A 14597-nucleotide genomic window follows, 5' to 3' on the forward strand; every position below is an offset into this window, starting at 1 on the left:
TATTATATGTATATATGATATAAAGTCAATACATAAAGCTAATATTAAAAAAAACCCAAAGCTATAAAACCCTTCAGAAATACATTAGATACAATTACTTAAGATCGACACCAGTAAGTAAAGTCATATACAAACATTTAACATTTAAACTGAAGTTTAAAAATAAAGGTGGACATTCTATTATTATGCCTCAGCATGTTATATTTGTCAGTTTGAGTTGTATTATAAGAGTGGCAAAAGTTCACATGCTCAGCAAGTTACGTAATTTTTAAAGAACTGGTTTACTTCTTTAAGTCTTAAATTTAGTTTCCTTTCTCTTTCATATTATCTTGCCTTTTTCTTTCCCTTTTATCACTCCTCGCAACTGTCTCAACTTCCATTCCTACCATTTTCTCTTAGTGTCCCCATCTCTCCTCCCCCTGCCTTCCTTTCTTCCCATCTTATTTTTTTCTATAACGACTTCATATTAGAATGAGAATGGAGGCAAGGAAGCAGAAACCCAGGTTACATGGATACTGAAAATAGTGGTACACCCAATTTCTGACCAAGGCTGGGTTCTCTTGCCTGTGTGGTTACACCCGACTATTTGATTTGTACTTCTCTGTTTGCTATTTCACATGGAGCATGTTCACTCTGCACATCATAGCATAGGAAATAACTACTCTACATGTTCATAGAAATCCCTGGGAAAAGCCTAACTAACATAAAAGCTGATTTGTTTCTCCATGGAAGTCTTCTGAGGCAGGGTCTTGCTCTGTCATCCAGGCTGGAGTGCGGTGGTGTGATCATGGCTCACTGCATCCTCAACCTCCTGAACTCAAGTGATTCTCCCACCTCTTTGCCTGCTGAGTTGCTGGGACTGTGGGTGCACACCACCAGACCCAGCTAATTTTTTTTTTTTTTTTTGTATTTTTCATAGAGTTGAAGTTTCACCATGTTGTCCAGGCTCGTCTCAAACTCCCGGGCTCAAGCAATTCACCTGCCTCGGCCTCCCAAAGTGCTGCGATTATAGGTGTGAGCCACTGCATCTGGCCCCCCATGGAACTCTTTTAAACTGACTTATCCATTATGGGAAGATAATAGTTGCTTCTTCTTCCTCACTTCTCATTCACAAACTGGAGCTCACCCCACCTCCACTTCAGAGTTTTCATTGACCTTATAGTTGTAGATTCATCACTTTTGACTTCTTTAGAGTGTATGATTCTGTTGGCTATCACTTCCTCCTTGAATCTCTCTTGTTCCTTGGTATTCAGTACACTGGACTTCCTGTTTCTTCTTTTAATTCGCTAACACTACCTGCCCCTCCCAGTTCCAAGGCATCATCCCCTGTTCCTCTTCTGTCTATTCTGACCACGAGACTTGTGTAGTATAGCCTCTGGGCTTCTCGTCTCGTTCCTTTTTCTCTCCCTGTCTCAAAAAAGACTATTCCCTCCACCTCTGGTCTATTTCTATTTTTGGAGCCAAGGTCCATGTTTTGGCCCAGCTATGGGCTCTTTGACCCTAGCTGTCTCACTGATGCCTCAAATGGAACATATCCCAAATCTGCTTCTGTGATGATGACCTAGCAGATCATTCAAGCTAACGATCCTGAGAGAAGTCAACCCTCAATTAGAGGAGAAGGGGGTGGAGGCATTATGGATCCCATTGCTAATATGTTTTACATATTAATCACATGTTTCACTTAGAGTCCCCCACTTTCAATGGTCTTGGACTCTGACCTTAAAACCTCTCTTCCTGAGAATGTCTGGAAGGTCCATGTCAGATGTTTTCCCCATGATTCTTACCTGCATACATGGAAGACCTCTTTAATTAACCTGGCCCCACTGGCTCTTCCTTCAGTCTAGAATCATCCTATAGCTGGTCAATTGATTTTCCTAAAGCACAGCCCAGAACATGTGGTTCTTCACCTTAGAAACCTTCAGTGACTCATTAGTGAAGACTAGATGTCCCAGTACAGTGCTTGGCTGTACAGTCCTGCATCTTTGTCCCAAATGTATTCCCTATGTCACGTGGTGCAGGCTCAGGCCCCCTGCAACCCTCACGAGGGTCCAACCACAACACAGTTCCACACCTACCTGAGCCTGCCTTGAAACTGCTCATTGTGCCGGAGGGTTCCCTTTTGAATGCTCTGTTTTCTTCAAGTTCCAGTTCAAATTTCCATCTCCTGTGAACCCATCTTCATTTTCTCCATGTGGAATTAATTACCTGTTCCTTTGAACTTCTGTGGTGTCTCTCTCACACCTCTTACCACATCTCAAGTCATTATCATCTGTGCTCCTTACCGGTGTTCACCTTCTAGAGACACAAAAGGTCCTGTACCCAAGATGATGATGAAGGAATGACTGGCTAAATGAACAAATGAATCCACTCTTGGGGATTTTACTCCCCCTGAGCTCTCAAGTGCTGGAGGGACCCCTGAAGTAATCGTAGGTGCCACGATTGCATCATTCATACCACCAAGGTTGTTGAAGCCCATTCATGTTGAGACTTCTCTCTTCCCCTCTAAGAAACCTCCTCCTCATTCTCCCTAGTGGGGCCGTTGAGGAATTTTGCTAAGTGTGACATGACAGAGAGGTGGTGACCAGAGCAGTTGAGGTGTTGGTCTTGATACCACCTGCCTGGGTTTCAGTCCCAGCTCTGCCCCATTTGTTGGTGAGTGATGTATACCATGGGCAAGGTGTATGTTTACTTTGTGCTTCAGTTTTGTTCCTGTTTTTAACTGGAGAGCCTGGTAGTATCTGTCTCATACGATTGTAGTAAGAATTAGAAAGATGATAATCTTTGTAAAGAGCCTGGCACACAGCAAGCATTCAGGAAATGAGTGTGAGCTGCTTGGGTAAGATCCTGGGAGGTTCTCGTTAGCCTCTAGGTCAGGGCTTAAGACCTAGCAGCATCTGGGCTGGTTACTACCCACACAGAAATGTATTGTTTTTGTGGGGTCAGGGAGCGTGGGGGTGGCTACGGAAGTTCTGTAAATAACAGGAATTATAGCATGGGAAACTGGAATTGTGAATTCTCTTGAGAAAATTAGATCTGAGGTTGTAAATACAGTGGTTAAGAATATGGGCTTAGAAGCCACGTCTCAATTAAAGCCCCATTCTTGCAGATGGCAAGCTGTGTGACCTCATGCAAGTTACTTAGCCTTTCTGTTTCTCAACTTCTTGATCTCTAAAATGAAGATAATAAGCATTGCATAGCCTGCCTGGGATTATTAAAGGAGACAGATATACTGCTTTTGTCGTTTTGATGGGTCTCTGACAATCTGTATTTTGAGACTCCCTCCAACCGATTCTGGTAGCCACTAAAATTTGCAAACTAATATGGCACATGTGTTCTGTGTTCATATTACCTACATTTGGTTTCTATGTAAAAGTTCAAATACTGAGATATGTTTCTGGGTACTTCCAATGATTTGTAAATTCTGCACTTTCCTTAGTAGGGCCACTGTCTTCTAAGTATGTTTTTTTCTTAAATAATAGATAATACTGGCTTTGGGTTTTTTTGCTCTGGATATTCTGCTAATATCCGTGTGAACTTTGATCTGTTCACTTGCTGAAGGAATACAGTTTATGTCGGGGTAAGGTTTAAGTATTTTAGAAAGAATACCTTGGAAAGTTATGAAAGGAAAAGCTTTTAAATGGATATGGAATGTAATAAATAATGGGATTAATAAGATTGAATGATTCTTTTAAAGTTATGAGATAATGACTTTGTCTACCTTTTGGCTTCTATGAGTTGAGAATTCTCACTTGTTCTCTGCCTCATCTTTCCCACTTTACAGTTACTTTCCTTGGTTTCTCAATAATTCTGCCATGTTTCTCAATTCTGAATGGGAACTGCACTCCCTTCAACCCCGCTCTTTCTTGAAGGTTATTGGGAAGATCTTATCCTATGTATTTATAAAAGTAACTACATTTTAACTTTTGATGAAAAGCTAACTACATTTCAACTTTTGATGAAAAGCTAACTAACTTTTAACTTTTGATGAAAAGCTTTTGTATTCTGAGCTCACATATTCTATCCAAAGCTACTGTTTTCTTTTATTCTTTTTGGTATATCATTTATGGCTATATTGTAGCATCTTGTTTTTTAAAAAATATTTTAGAACTTAGTGTTTGTGATCGCTAGTTTAGGAAGTTCTTCATTTTGTGAATGTGATTTTAAGATATCTCTACTATGCCTCTTCACCAAGTTTTTGATACAATAGATTATTTTGTTCTACAGATCAGGCACTCTGCTTTGAGTGGAATATTATAATGGAATGAAGTATTTGTATTTATGGAAGACAGATTTGCTTTTGGAATTTATCTAGAAAAATCTTTCCTAAAAATTGTATACTTTAGGTCTACCCACATTAAGTAGTGATTGAAAATGTCATTAGAGGCAAAATACATAGGTTACCCCACCAAACATACCTCACTGTTTAACAAAGGTAGCTTGCATGCAGTTCTTTACAAGATTATAGTCTACTTGTGACTGTGTAATGTACTCAGTAGAGGTAATACAGATTTAGTGACATCCTTAGTAGTAATGATTATTTAATTCCTTTATTTGAGAGAATGATGATCAGACATCAAGAGTACTTTCTAACGATGATTCTTATATGCTATAGTTACACATTTTACTTAACCATTATCAGTGGTACATAGCTAAAGGATTTTGTCAATAGCTTTGAAACTTTGCATTTGGCTATTCCACGATCTGCTGTTGTCATGATCGTTCACTACTGAACCCAGGAGCACCACAATTTTCAGGCCCTACATACATGTTACGGGAGAGTAACTGGAGAGAGCTTGAGCTTTCATTTCAATAAATTTATTTTGTCTTTGGATAATAAAAAGATCAATGAGAATTGGCTTCCCTTTTGCTTCTCTAATACATAAAATAAACCAAATGGGCTTTATTTTATCAAACATTTATTGATTGCACAATGAAACAGTCTCTCCTTTCAAAAATATACATCGGTTATTAAAAGAGTAGATACAAAGGTGACGGAATAATTACAATACAATGTGATAAATTTATTAATATAGGTGTGACAGCATACCGAGGAGGGGGTGATTGGGTTTGAGGTGATGGTGGGATGTTGGCCAGGTAGTATTTCATGGATGAAGTGATGGCAACATAGGGTTTCACAGATGGATAAGAGTCTTCCAAGTGTACCAGAGGGAAATATACATGTGTAGTCCCAGAATGGAGCATGGCATTTTCTGAAACTTAGAAATGTATACAAGAGTATAAAGTTCAAGAGATGGGTAAGTAGCTAGGAGGTAAGGCCAGAAAGGTAGACGAGTTCTAGGGCTGTTGAGGCCATGGAAGAAGACGTGGGCTTCACCTTATGATGTTCGTGTTGGAGCTCATGGCACATTTACAGAGCTTAACTACTCCTTCCTGTATTTTTTCTAGAAGATGTAGACTCTTATCTATCATTTCAGAAAGCCGCATTTTATTTTTTGAATCACAAAAGGATGCAAGAAAAAATACCAAGGTAAATAAGTACAAGCAGGTCACCATCCTTTGAAAAAGCTCCCAATATGGATGTTACTGATTATGGGTCGGCAATTCCATCTTTGTGTGGATCAAGAATAGCAATTCTATTTAAACATCTGTAGGCCATAGACTGGAGGGCATATTGTGGGAGATACCAAGAAAACCTGGCATATCTGTCTCTCAAGAAGCTTTAACATTTTTAGGGGATGCAGTCAAGAATATAGCTAACTAGAAAAGGGGGATCTGTGGCCACTGCACTCCAGCCTGGGCGACAGAGCGAGACTCCGTCTCAAAAAAAAAAAAAAAAAAAAAAAAGAAAGAAAAGGGGGATCTGCATTGAGAACCCTATCACACACCCAAACAGTAGAAGTAATTAGTTTTAACCAGGAGGGTGGGACAGGGGCATAGGGGTTGTGGCAATGCCAAGAAGGCATTGCTGAGTGGTGGCATGTTTAACCATCATTAGAGTATTTGCTGGACAAAAGGAGAATTCCAAAGAATAGTTAACACAGCATTGTCACACTTGAATTGTACACTCTTAAGGTGTAAGCAAAGAGGCTTAATAATGGTGCTTGTGCCTCCTATGGTATATTATTGTAATGTGAAAGAGGCTGTTTGTAATTGTAAGGAGAAAATCCTTTACCCAGGATTTCAGAGGTCTTGCTGACCCACTTCAGTTCCTCAGACTCTTTAAATCTGCATCCCTTTCAACCCCTGGCTGCAGTTTTCAACAACAGACTTCAGGAGTTGAGCTTCCCCCCCCCCCCCCCCCCAGCACATATCTACATTTACAGGGCACAAAAGCAGTAGTGTTGTGTGAATTGTGGAAAAGAATGTGAGAAGGTGTTTGGATGGGAGGTTTGTAGGGATGTACATTTCTCCTTAATCTTTTCCAAAGTGTTAAAGTGAAATGCTCTTGAAATAATGACCTCTAGTGGCCATTTGTGTCCTGTTGCATTCTCTTAGTAATGGTTCATTCAGCTTATGAATAGATCTATGTGGAGTTAAAATTTATGTAATCTTTTCTGTGCACTAGGATAGTGTAAGAGAGCATTTATTCCAATCTTTTCTTATTCATTAAATTTGATTTCCACATTATCTACTGAAGTCTCATCAATAAATAGAGGTTAACCCTATGTACAGTTGTCAACCTAAGGTTATATTGTCTGTCTGACTGCTATGATTTTCTTGGCTTGATGCTATGGTCTTTCTCCCTTGCATACATGGTAGCTTTTCTGTGAATTTTTTACATAAGAATATGTATATTAAGGGATCCATACAAATGTTAGTTGCTGCCAAAAAGAGAGTTGTTTTTTTAGCAATAAATAGTTGATTTTGCAGTCTACAGTCAGTCTTATTGTTGGTTTGACTATAAGTATATGGAACTCTGGTAAAATGAAATGGAGCAAAACACACAAAGAAGACAGCCACGACAACAAATACTTTGCCTTCCAGCTTTTTGTTGTTTTTTCTGTCCTTACTTTTTGACTTTCTGTAAGAATCGTATACTTTTTTTGCAATAACCACATAAAACACAAGCATTAGGACAAAAACAGTCCAGAAAATAAACTGGGATATGTTATTTACTATTTGATGCCATTTCAGTCCCAGAGGCCCCTTTAAGGAAGCACACTTTTTCACAGACGATGGTGTTGCTTCCTTGTTGCTCAAGATCATATTCGGCAGGGAGATGAAGAAAAAAAAGGACCAGGTGAAGACCGAGACCGTTTTTGCAAAAACGGTTTTTTTTAGGAAAATAATTTTCAAAGGTCTGATGATCTTGAGGAACCTGTCAAAGGCTATGAGACCTAACAGCACGATGCCCACATACATGGTCTCATAAAATATCACTGAAGAGAGACGACACACGAAAGCTCTGAGCTGCCAGGGTGCCAGGTGTGAGTCAGAGAGGATTTTGAAAGGAAGTGTGAGTGTCATTATCATGTCGGCCACCAAAGTGTTTTTGAGGTAGATGATGAAGGTGGAGGAGCTGGGGATGTGAACGAACACCCACAGAGCCAAAGTGTTCAGCAGGATGCCAGTGAAGAAAACCACTGTATAGAGGGCTGGGAATACCAGCTGTACTATCCGAGTGTCTCTGGGGCACCGCTCAGATCTGTTAAAGCCTTGCATCACTGTGGTGTTCATTGCTTCCAGTGTCACCTGTTACCAATAAACATATATACAAACAAAAGAAAACAAAAATCCCTTCATGATTTTCAAAGGCGATTTTTAAAAAACAGACTTTAGGTTTATAGCATATTAACATCCTGCATTTATCCAACGCTTTCAATAGATGTGTTGAGAAGGAAAATACTGTTTTCTGGCTAGAATTTTTAAAGCATAGAATACATTTTTGGTACTTTTAACAGTACCATTACTTTCACATCCTTGTGAAATCCAAATAACAGGTTCTACCTCATTCACAGGTGCTACTGTTAGCCATAAAACAAAACACTGTTTAAGAGATAATAATACATTATTAATTATTACTAATACATCAGATTGCTGTAAATTATGTAATTTCTTATGCTCATAAACTATGGTTTGTAGACTATTAACTTTAAAGCACTTTTTTCCCTTAAGCATATTCTGCCTTTTATATAAGCAAGCACACTCATAATAAAAATTGAAATTCACCTTTGGGAGGATACTTAGTTTTCTGTGTCTTCTTCTTGCAGCAGTCATTAGTTCAGCTTACAAAAGAGCATGTGAAGCAAATGTTCTGCTTTCTTATAGTGGATTTCCTTCCTTATTTTTACTTATGTAATGTGACCCATGAGAACCTCTTCGTATTCAGACCTTTGGGCCATTTGCTAATACTCTCTTTTAGTTCAAATTTTCTTACTGTTAATCTGTGACTTGAATAAAGAAGCTTATTTGCAATTATCTCTAAATTTCCTCATCATAACTTTCTTGAAGTTTATCTTCTTGATCTGCATGTTCAGTGAACTTTTTGAGTGCCTCTTGCATATAGTGGGAAGTAGAAACATGAAGAAAATAGTCCCAAATTACAATCAAGTAGGAGAATAAGACTACTTAAAATTGGACAGAATAATCTTCTGTATCCTTGTAAACTGGATTTTCCAGTAATTTGTGTTCAGGAGGACAGTACGTTTATTTTTGTAGATACTTGTCTTAGTCTTCTGGTTTTGAGATCTCTGAGAGTTAACATGATGTTTTCTAAGAGGTAAAGACTATTAGAGCCAGATTTTTGGAGTTAGAATCCCAGTTCCACCAATTAACTGTGATTAGATTATAGACAAATGATTCAACAGCTCTATGTCTCAATTTCCTCATCTATGTAATGGGTTTGAAAATAGTATCTACCTCACTGTGTTATTAAGAATGAATCGATTGCTTGGAATAGTGCTTGACATGTGGGAGGCACTTTTAGTGACTTTTAGTCCCATTGTCATGGGAGTGAATTGCAAATCTGGTTAGAGATATTATACTCTTTCACTTAGTAGAGAGCCATTTTTGGAAATCTTTTCTGTACTTTGTACATTATGAGTGTAAAGGACTTCAGGAATTTCATCAATTAACATTGGGCCAGTATCTGTCCATTTTTTCCTTTAACTCTCTTCAAGTTTGGAAAGATGTATTGGTGCTTTTGCATAGAGAAAGTTGTCCTTGGCCGAAATCTACTTGCCAGGTAGGCATAGGAAAAGTGGAAATTAGGAGATCTTATGGAGGATGTGGAGTTCTCCATGGTGAGTTTCATTTCATGTTTCTTGCCACAAGTGTTACCATGGAGTTAGACGAGACTGTAGCATTGGTTGATCACAAAGTTTTGTTTGGGTGACTTGGCTTTAGATTCTGAGAATAAAAACTTAATATACCCCTGGACATTTTAAAATATGGGCAATACAATGTCCAATAGTTTTGATTAGACTACCCAATAATGGCACAGTTTGAAAAATTTCTCTTTGACTGAAATAAATTAATCCTTGGGAGTATAGATTCAAGATTTGATTAATGTAACAGAACATACATGTATGTCTTAAACATAAATGTATATCTTTTTGTTTGCTTCAGCAGAGGTAAAAAAAAAATCCTTTATTTCTTAAGTAGAGAAATTTAACCTGCAAAATTAATTGTTAATTTTCCTATAGCCCCAGATCCGTAATCTAAAGGAAGATCTGGAATCGTTTTTCTTTAAACAAGAGAAATTCTCTGCAGGATAATTTCATAATCTGAACACTGGAAATCACTTCTTGGTCAAATTTCAAAACACTGAAATGTGGGAAACTTTGCAAAGAGGAACTGACTTACAGTGCCTGTTTCTAGAGTTATGGAAATAGATTCTCTTAAATGTGCTAGATGTCAAAGTGTTTGACCACAGTAAATATCCAATAGAGCATTCATTTCTATATGTTTGTGCTTCTTACGTATTAGCTGATTTTTCCTTAGTTTGCAGCAGTACCATTGCCTGCTGGGGAGGCCTTTTGCCCTTGAGGGCACAGCTGAGAACTGCTCAGCAGAATGGCTAGGCGCCAGAGTGCCTTGGCTCAATTCCTTTTGCCGATTCTTTCTTTTCTTGTGACCTTAGGCAAGCTGCTTATGCTCACTATGAAATGGTTGCCTTATCTTTATAATAAAAATAAGTAATAATATTTGCTTTACACTGTTGTTAAAAGAATAAAATCAGTGAACATTCCCCAGTGATTAGAATAATGTCTGTCATGTGGTAGGTATCATGTAAGTTTCTTGTTAAATGAAATTGAAAGAAAATTGGAATGTTGTGCATATGTATGGTGATGTCTCACGAAAGGAGAGAAGAATCGAAGAAGATACAGTGAAAGATCCCAGAAGCTAGGAGACTATCAAATGAGAATAAACTAAACATTTAAGATCCTATAGGGCTCTAAGGATATGTAGTTAAAAATCAGTAAAGTCTCACTAGCTATACTGTTTTAAGTGATTATATCATCTCATTTAATCTTTAACAATCCCCAGAGATTGGTCCCATTTTTAGAGAAGGGAAAAAAGGAAATGCAGAAGTTAAGCCGTTTTCCCCAAATCATGCAACCCAAACTTGCTGTAAAGTCACACGGTGGGTCTGGTTCCAGAGCCCATGCTTGGAACCTGCCTCACTCCCTGCCTCCGAGTAAGCCATAGATAGGGTGACAATGGAATTGTTTGCCAAATTCTGGAGTTCTTGAGCTGGAAGTTCCTGATGTGTGAGAAGGAAACAATCAGCCACAAAGTTTAATGGACTTGTGAAACTTCCTGCCAACGTAAATTGAGTGAAAGCAGTGTGATCAGAAGGGATACAAAGAAGATAAAATGAAAAGTCCAGAAATTAGTCTCTAGCCAGATAGGAATAAACTACTATTTCCATTTGTAGTCTCATTTGGGATTTCTCAGTTGGATCAAAATAGACAGTCCAAGGCCCATTACCATATAAATAATATGTGAAAAGATGAGGAAGTATTTGCTTTCATTTGGGATGAAAATTGAAGTAGGAACTCTTATACTTCTATACTCTTAGAAAAGACTTTTACTTCCCATCAAAATATACCACAGTACTTTGTCAGATTATGTGAAATTGTTTTAAAAATTCCATACAAGACTAACTAAAAGTGGTAAACTAAAAGTGGTAATAAGCTGAAATAAGTTAACACTTTTTATTAATGTAGCAATCTTTTTTTCTGATTAAGAACAATAGTAGAAAATATCTACATGTAACTAGAGATAGACAATAAATTCACTGCTATTTGAAACATTTAATATTTCACATTTTTATTATAAAAGGAAATTATATATTTAAAAATTGAAATACAAACATATGTAATAGAAAGTGAAAGTTAATACCCCTTACATATACATGCCATTATACTTGTACAAATATATTTACATTTATTTACATATGGGATTTTTGTTTCATTCCATGTTAGTACATGTAGACTGACCTGATTTTTTTGTTGTTGTTGTTGAGACGGAGTCTCGCTGTATCACCCAAGCTGGAGTGCAGTGGCTGGATCTCAGCTCACTGCAAGCTCCGCCTCCCGGGTTCCCGCCATTCTCCTGCCTCAGCCTCCTGAGTAGCTGGGACTACAGGCGCCCGCCACCTCGCCCGGCTAGATTTTTGTATTTTTTTTAGTAGAGACGGGGTTTCACCGTGTTAGCCAGGATGGTCTCGATCTCCTGACCTCGTGATCCGCCTGTCTCGGCCTCCCAAAGTGCTGGGATTACAGGCTTGAGCCACCGCGCCCGGCCAACCTGATTTCTTTTTTAAACTTTATTTTAGGTTCAGGGGTACACGTGCAGGTTTGTTACATAGGTCAGTTGTGTTTTGTAGGGGTTTGGTGTACAGATTATTTTGTCACCCAGGTAATAAGCATAGTACCGGCTAGGTAATTTTTCAATCCTTACCCTCCTCCCACCACCCTCAATGTAGGTCCTGGTGTTTGTTGTTTCCTTCTTTGCATCCATATGAATTCAGTGTTTAGCTCCCACTTATAAGTGACAACATGTGGTATTTGGTTTCCTGTTCCTATGTTAGTTTACTTAGAATAATGGCCTCCAGCTTCATCCATGTTGTTGCAAAGGACATGATCTCGTTCTTTCGTATGGCTGCATAGTATTCCATGGTGTATATGTACCACATTTTCTTGATCCAGTCTACCAATGATGAGAATGATGAGAATTTAGGTTGATTCCATGTCTTTGCTTTTGTGAATAGTGCTGTGTTGAACATACACTTCCATGTGTCTGTATGATAGAATGATGCCTATTCCTTTATGTGTATACCCAATCATGGGATTGCTGGGTCAAACGGTAATTCTGTTTTAAGTCCTTTGAGAAAAGCCAAAGTGCCTTCCACAGTGGCTGAACTAATTTACTTTCCCACCAGTAGTGTATAAGTGTTCCCTTCTCTCCACAACCTCACTAGTATCTGTTATTTTTTGACTTTTAAATAATAGCCATTCTAACTGGTGTGAGATGGTGTCTCATTGTGGTTTTGATCTGCATATCTCTAATGATATGCCAATCAAATTTAAAGTCAGTTATGCTACATACATTTAACATAGTTAAACTGCAACTGATGGGCATGTAGTTTGTTTACAATAACAGTTTTTCTCTATTAAAAACAATGCTATAGAGCATGTATGTGTCCATATATTTTTGAGCATTTTTTTCTAGCATATTTGTAGGAAGTTTCCTAGAAGAAAGATTATTGACTCAGTCCTTCTTCTAGGAAAAAGTTATTTGTCAAAATATTAAATGCTATTTTCAAATAGTTTTCCACAAAGATTGTACCAATTTATAGTTCCACTAAGAGTGGGATTCTCTGCCGGGCATGGTAGCTCACGCCTGTAATCCTAGCACTTTGGGAGGCCAAGGCGGGTGGATCATGAGGTCAGGAGTTCAAGATCAGCCTGGCCAAGATGGTGAAACCCTGTCTCTACTAAAAATACAAAAATAAGCCAGGCATGATGGCGGGTACCTGTAATCCCAGCTACTCAGGAGGCTGAAGCAGAGAATTGCTTCAACCCGGGAGGCGGAGGTTACAGTGAGCCGAGATTGCACCACTCCACTCCAGCCTGGGTGACAGAACAAGACTCTGTCTCAAAAAAAGAAAAAAAATATTTTAAACTAATTTGAAACCTGTAAGTGTAAAAAACATGTTATATAAATATAAATTTATTTCCTTATTGATGATATGTGTTTTTTCATATTTTTTTTGCCATTTGTATTTCTCCTGGAAATTGCCTTTTCATGCTCTTGCTCCATTAAAAAAAAAATCAGGTGATTTCTCACTGCCTATTGATTATTAAGTGCATTTCCACATCTTTAGTTCCCACTGGCAGTATTGTAATCACACCTTGAGTGTTGTCAGTGAACAGGGATCAAATGTTTTCAGTGAAAAAATGACTTGAAACATCTAGGTACAAAAAGAGAGGTTTTTTTTTTTTTTTTTCTGAAAGGCTTTTTTTTCGCCTGTTTTTAAAGTACTGGTCCAGGGAGAACAGTCTTCTTTTTAAATTTTTATTTATTTATTTATTTAGAGATGGAGTCTCACTCTGTTGCCCAGGCTGGAGTATAGTGGCTGGATCTCGGCTCACTGCACCCTCCTGTGTTCAAGCGATTCTCCTACTTCAGCCTCCTGAGTAGGGGGTACTACAGGTGCCCACCACCATGCCTGGCTAATTTGAATTTTTTTAGTAGAGACAGGGCTTCACCATGTTGGCCAGACTGGTCTCAAACTCCTGGCCTCAGGTGATCTGCCTGCCTTGGCCTCCCAAAGTGCTGGGATTACAGGTGTGAGCCTGTGCCAGGTTCCCCAGTCTTCTTTTTTTTTTAATAGAGCCAGTTAGAAAATACTTAGGTTTTGTGAGCCATGCAGTCTACATCATAGCAACTCAGCTCTGTCATAGCATGAAAGCAGCCGTAGATAAAACCTAAATAGTTGTGTTCCAATAAAACCTTATTTATGGACATTGAAATTTGAATTTCATATAAATTTCATTCGGCATGAAGTTTTATTCATTTGATTTTTTTCTTCATAAACATTTGAAAAGGGGTCCACATATTATTTATATAAGTATACAGTGTGTAATGGGCAAATCAGGGTAACTGGGATATCCATCACCTCAGGCATTCGTTTCTTTCTGTTAGGAACCACTCTTTGAGTTACTTTGAAATATACAATATATTATTTTTAACTGTAGTCGCCCTGTTGTGCTATGGAACACTAGATATTATTCCTTCTCACTAACTCTATTTTTGTACTCATTTACCAGTCCCTCTTTATCCCCTTCTTCCCCATGACTCTCTGGTAACTGTCATTCTACTCCCATAAATATGTACAGCTATCGTGTATCCATAACAATTAAAAACAAAAATGAAAACAAAACATTCCTAAATCCCAAGCTGTACAAAAATAGGCAGTGGGCTAGGATTTGGCCTGTGGGCTATAGTTTGCCAGCACCTGCTTTAGACCTTTTCTGTAAGAAATCACCGAGAAAAACTGTCAATAACCAATACCTTTAGGACTTGTAAGCCACTGAGGCTATGGGCATTTTGTTGTCTCATCTTTTGAATTTTTCACGTCTGGACCTGAGTCTACGGAATTTGGCTTCATTTAAAAAAATAAAACT

At 38.3% G+C, this 14597-nt stretch overlaps 2 protein-coding genes across 2 annotated transcripts in view; one reads left to right on the plus strand and one right to left on the minus strand.

Annotated features, from left to right (window-relative positions):
• MED12L (mediator complex subunit 12L) overlaps nt 1-14597 on the plus strand; it is a 345920-nt gene that overhangs the window by 230294 nt on the left and 101029 nt on the right. The window lies entirely within an intron of this gene.
• P2RY13 (purinergic receptor P2Y13) lies at nt 4639-8212 on the minus strand. Its single transcript, XM_023232119.2, has 2 exons — nt 8131-8212; nt 4639-7653 (listed from the first exon to the last, which is right to left on the minus strand). Exons 1-2 carry the CDS (start codon nt 8176-8178, stop codon nt 6637-6639), a joined length of 1065 nt encoding a protein of 354 aa, XP_023087887.2. The 5' UTR covers nt 8179-8212; the 3' UTR covers nt 4639-6636.

The sequence above is a fragment of the Piliocolobus tephrosceles genome, chromosome 2, assembly GCF_002776525.5.
Source record: "Piliocolobus tephrosceles isolate RC106 chromosome 2, ASM277652v3, whole genome shotgun sequence".
NCBI lineage: Eukaryota > Metazoa > Chordata > Mammalia > Primates > Cercopithecidae > Piliocolobus > Piliocolobus tephrosceles.